A 5753-nucleotide genomic window follows, 5' to 3' on the forward strand; every position below is an offset into this window, starting at 1 on the left:
ATGCGGAGATGTCTTCTTCTGGCTTGGCGTGGGTTCACCGCTATAGACTTGCCAGAAGAAGACATCTCCGCATCTCCTGGAGAAGGGTTGTTCTGGGCTGAAGGGCGCTCGCAACGCCAGGTCCTGGGTCTTTTGAGCACGGCCTGCTACCGAAACGGAGACGATCCATTTACCCAGGCCGTCCGGCCGAAGAAAAACGTGAGTAATGTCTGTCCGGGTCCCTGTGCCAAGTAATGATTTTCAGAAGTCGCCTCTCATGCTGCTTCTACTGTCACCTGTTTGAATCCTGCGGCCCCACTTGTGGGAGTTCGTGTCTCCCAGCACGGGCAAGCGCTGCCCGCAGCGCTCCCCGCCGCGTAGGGATCTGCGTAGTGACGTGACTGTTCTCCCCTCAAAATCTCATGCGCGCCCTCGCGAGACGTAGGGCCTTGCTCATTCGATGGGAAGAACCAACCACCCGGCAGCTAAGGAGCCGGCTCGCTTGGCGACTCCCGGCCCCAAAGCGGGGACAGGACAGATGCACAGGTAACCGACATGACGCAAGTGCCATGAAAGGTAACGGAGACTCGGACTGCAAGAGAAAACCGCAGAACGTACACAGACCGAGTACAGGCAGTGTACCTGTAGTCAAAACGGAAACTAAGGGCGACAGCAAATCAGAAGCTGCTGCGCCTGGAAACTGAGGGAGCACAAGACCGAGAGGATTAACCCAAACAAGTCTACACGCAACCATGAACCCAATCTTCCATATAGTGCAGCGGTCCCCTGCCAGTCCCAAGCACAGAAGACAGGGACGAGATACAGATTTCCAGGGTACCGTCCCCAGCAATAGTGGAAAAATGGACGAAGCAAGACGGAAGGTTCCTAGCGAGACGAACAACTGGGTGAAGCTGAGCCAGCATCGCTGAGTGGGCGGCGCCATGTGGTACCGCTCCCCGCCAGGAAAAGCTGGTGTTTGCTAGCGTGTTCACAGTAACTACTTAGCCTTTCGCGCTCGAAACAAGAGACGGTCGGGAATCTCATGACTGCTATCGTAGCCGGAAGCCCCGTAGGTATAGTCGAGGGCGGGAGTTGAGCTATCGTTAGCCGGCTGTTTCGTGTCCTCCACGGCAGCCTTCTTACACAGAAATGTAAAATGGTGCGATTGCTCGGGTTGTCGGGCACCGTCAAGGCTGAGCTGTGCAGCGACCGATGGCAAGCTCGGCATCACGTTCTCAGAAGGGCGACCACACGGGAGTCTGGTCTCGCCCGGGGCCGACCACCCCGGAAGAGACAGGCGCCAGCTGCGACTGGCCCAGCAACGAGCCCTTTGTGAGATGACGCCCTCCGAAGAGGCTCTGAGCCTGTCCCCACTCGCCTGAGCCTCTTGGACACAAGGGCTAGCCCAGCATGTTTTTTTGCGAGATGCTGGTGCTCACCGCGTGAAACCGCGCACGGAGTTGGCACAAAGCGAGCTGCTCATCACTGACTGCCATATGACACCTCGCGCACTCTTCCCTACGAGAGCCGGCGCCCCTACCCCGAAGCTAACAGCGAAGGGGGGCAATCAGACAAAGTACCGGTGCCGTGCTGAGCCACCACGCCTTAGCACGCAAGCCCCGCCAGCTGACAGCCACAGCCAAGACTGGCCGCACTCCAGGGAGGCGTCTGAGGCAAGAAAAAGACCAAGTTACAGAACCGCCGAGAGGTGTGAAACCGTCATCGCAGTGCAACCCCCCCACCAGTGACGACAGGACGCCGCGGACGGAATACACAGTTAGATGCCTGACGGACTTTACACCCGTGGAATAGAGTCATACCGTCGATATGACCAGGGCTCAAACTCATTCCACCGCTTCCGTTTCTTTCTCTCTTCCCGATCGGTGTATGGCAGAGGCACGCTGTTGGCGTGTAGGGCTGTTTTCCAGGAGAGCCAGGCTGCTACCAAGATGCGTCGAGTCCTACCGTCGTTCTCCGATCGTGCTATTGGACTCGCCGATGGCACATTGACTCGTTCCCAACAAGTTTGCCAGCTCCTTCTTGCTCACTCAGCTGGCTCCCAACCGTCAGCGACAGCTGTCAACGATGAGCTCAATTGTCCCGCTCTGGAACTTCGACCCCTCCTAGAGAACGTGGAACCGTCACTCCGTGAGCCTTGGTCGCCCGGTTTTTTTTCAGCATCGCTAGGGTTGGGGGAAACAAACGAAGAAAATGGACAGTACAGGAATGACACGAAAACCATGGTCCTGCCGGCGAAGCGGGTGCCCCCAGCTTACGCGTGCCCAACGAAGGTCTGGTGGCAGCCCCAGCGGGTACCCTGAGAGCGGTCAACGCCGTGATCTTCTGACGCTGTATCCGGAGGATGATGAACCCTCGAGATCTTGCCGACAACGAGGGCGTTTCTAGCCCCCGCTTTGCACGCGTGAACATGCGCCACCACGTGGATCTTAGTTTCGACCTGACTTTTTCCCAGCATTCGGACTGTAAGCTGGCCCGAGGGTAGATACGTTTTGCTGCGTAAACTAAGCCGACACTGAGCAGAAACGCGCCGCGGCGACCAGACATCCTGACGGCGATGGCTCCAAAGGACACGAAGCCTCACGCTTCTCACTTCCCATTAATGGAGCAACAACAACAATAGGGTACGTCTACGGCCCTCACAAGGGCATGTGAACCCTGGTCTCTTATTTGCTTCCTCGAGTGACGTCTCTTCCTTCCTTGAAATCCGGACTGTGTTCGTAGCTGTAAGGTTCGGTGATGTGGTAGCACGCTCGCGGCCTAGCACCCATGAACACGCCGGAGCCTGCGTGGATCGTATGTAACACGACACGGGTCGCAAGGCGGATGGGAGGACGTGCATCGCCGCGCTACAGCAGCCCGGCTCGGAGTCTTCGAGCACTAGCTCACCAGGGACCGCTCCGGCTACGACAAGGAAAAGAAAGATGTCGCGCACTTGGTTCCACCGTCTCTTACAACGCCTGCCTGGTACGTGGGTGCTCCCATGGATCTGCCGGCCGCGGGCATGTTATGCTCCGAAAGTGTGGTCTACTTCGGAGACGGCGCCCACATCCCTGGTCATCTGCGTCCCAGGTGCAGGCGAGCGTTGAGGGAAACAGTAGTATTACTAGAGCATATAACATCCAAGTCCTCTAGGCAACCACGGAAGCGGAAGTACTGACCTCCGTACGGATTGCGTCTCCTCCCTACTTCGAAAGTGCTACAGACGCGGTCCCGTCATCCCCGGAGACTACACTTATAGAATCGCTGGTCCTATTGGCAGCCTGCCGAAGGGCAAAGAAAGCCGCCTTCGAGGTGCCGGCGCCGCGGGGTGTGCCAGTTATCGAAGCCGTCGTTCGGCTACCCTTTGGTTTTCCTGCCTTCGATGTCTGCTACAGTCGCGGAACGAGGGAAGGCCGTGTTTCACTCGCGGTCGCAAGGGCCTGTAGAGAAGAGAATACGAATGACAAATACCTTTCCATTCGCTTCAAGACATAGGAAGAACACACGGCAGCAGCTCTTCTCGATCGAAGCCGAGATGATGATCCCTCTCATGGCTCCGACCTGTGCGCGCCCGCCCTCACCGACTCTACACGAGCCTGTTCATGGTGCCTGCGTGGTACAACGGGTGGGCCCGTACGGCGGCACTAGAGTCTAGCCTTTACTGCCCGCAGTTGTAGTACTGCTGTGTCCAGAGTCTACGCGAACTAATGTTCCGGTCACTTTGAATGGCGTCGGAGTATGATTTGTATCGTCGGGGAGTCTAGCCCTTCCGTGGTCTTCACGAAGGATCCATGTATGAAAACAAGAACAAGGTTTCTTCCTTTTTTCTTTCCTCGTGCTCCGTTTTACGATTTGTGCGTGGTGATCAGAGCAGGGTAGTACAGTCGCGGCAGTCAGGCTACGGCGCCCTTGAAAAAAGAGAGATATCTCGCAGACCGCGATATTTTTTTTTTCTTTACACTTTCTGCAGCCACCAGTGTTTCCGACGCATTCACTCTTTATATCCCATTGCTTTCGTCAACGCCGCTGCCACTGCTTTCCGACGATGATCGTTTCGATGCCCCGGGGCCGGCTCCTGGAAGAGACATCTGCATCCTCCGGTGTTATGAGCAAGTGAGGTCGTTGAACCTTTCTCAGGTCTAGGCCGGCATACTTTTCCGCCGTGTAAACTTTCGACTTTTCTACTAGCAAGACTTCTACCGTCCCTCGGGTTGTTCTGCCACACGCCGTGACCTTTTCGCCTGCTGCAAGGAGAATCGGCGGACCAATGACGACAATATCGAGTGACAACGCTTCTTCCTGCCCACTCAGTCCATCTTTCCTTCTGATATCATGGTAGCCTTTCCTTACTCACACTAGACACCAGGCCGCGTATCCGGAGAATTTGCTTGCCTCTTCAGAAGGTAAGGAAACAGTCTGCAGTCTTCTGCTGTATGCAACAGCCAGCACTACGCTGGAGCAGCTATTCTTCTTTCTCTCTGAGAACAAGTTGTTGTTGCCTTTGAGTAGTGTGCCCACCCGGAATTTCCTAGTCTCGCCACCTCGTTCGGCATTCAAGAGAGGCCGTATTCTGACAAACCTTCGGGCATGGTTCCGTAGAACCCTAGGCAAGGCTCGCGCCTGTACAAAGACGTTGTACACGGAAAGTAGCGGGTATGGCAGCCCCCTAGAACAACGAAGAAGGGGACGATGAAACGGTGAACATACGTGTCCGTGTACCGGCAGGCAGTTGCACGTGATTATTCATAATGAGGGCACCCAGAGATAATTCAGTCAAACTAGAAAATGGCAAGAAGGGATCATGCTGCTGACACATTCTCTTCCTTTCCTTGTACAGAAAGAATGCATTCATACGTCTCCAGACTTCGTAGCTTCTGCTCGACAAGTCGTACGGTGTACGTAGCCTGTTTAATATGTCTTCTTCGACTTCAATCCTTCCTCGTCCCCTGCTCTTTTGCTTCTGCCGAAGAAAGCGCTGCATTCAACTTATCTGCGGTTGATTTCCGCCAGCTCTTAGAGTATCCAGGCGAGATTGATGAGGGAAAGAGGAAGGGAGCAATTTCGAAGTATCCAGTAGGCTGGCGCGGACACCGTCGTTTAGCGGATCTACTAAGAGACGGTGACGTGGAAGCGAAAGGAAGTGGTGAGGGCGGTAAGGCCGTTGGGGACGCTCCGGAGAAGCAAGAGGACAAGGATCAGGAAAAGAAGTCAAAGCGACGATCCAAGGCAGAAGGGCATGAGCGCAAAGATGCTTTGCCTGGAGACCCGGGAACTGGTGCATGGTTGTCGGCGCGATCTCATGGACCAATAGAACCTCCGCCGTCTCACGACGGCAATATCGAGCAAACACAGAAGCCAGCAGGTCCCAGGGCTTTTGTCGCGTCCCCTGCTGATGCTGGTTCAGATGCTGACCTGGACGCTACGCCTCCCAAACAACCGGCACCGCCAGGAGAGAATGCGGGTCGTGTGAGCAAGGAAAACAAGAAGAGAACGAAGAGGCGAAGAAAGAAAAAGAGACATAGTGACAATGATACTCCCGTACTCAGTGCTGCGGCTGACAATGCTGTTGCAGCTGCCCACGCTCTCCCAGCTGACAATGCTCCGCCAGCCGATCCGTTTCCGGTTGAACACGCAGCTGGTGAGACTCGAACTGACCCGCCTGGCACTCAAGAAGCAAATGTCGCGGGGAGACACGGGGAAGCCACCGATGGCTCTAGTGAGGTGGGTAAGGATGTGGGTCGCGTCCTACCGCCTGTAGAGGAGGCGAATGGCAG

General features: G+C 55.7%; 1 protein-coding gene across 1 annotated transcript; it reads left to right on the forward strand.

The window, feature by feature from the left end:
* Positions 1 to 4821: 4821 nt before the first annotated feature.
* Positions 4822 to 5616, forward strand: CSUI_011352 (uncharacterized protein; the record flags this gene model as incomplete). Its single annotated transcript, XM_068071451.1, has 1 exon — positions 4822 to 5616. A coding segment is annotated over one exon (795 nt), but the record flags the coding sequence as incomplete, so codon positions are not given.
* Between the last annotated feature and the right edge of the window lie 137 nt (positions 5617 to 5753).

Source organism: Cystoisospora suis (assembly GCF_002600585.1).
Source record: "Cystoisospora suis strain Wien I chromosome Unknown contig_10981, whole genome shotgun sequence".
NCBI classification, from domain to species: Eukaryota; Apicomplexa; class Conoidasida; order Eucoccidiorida; family Sarcocystidae; genus Cystoisospora; species Cystoisospora suis.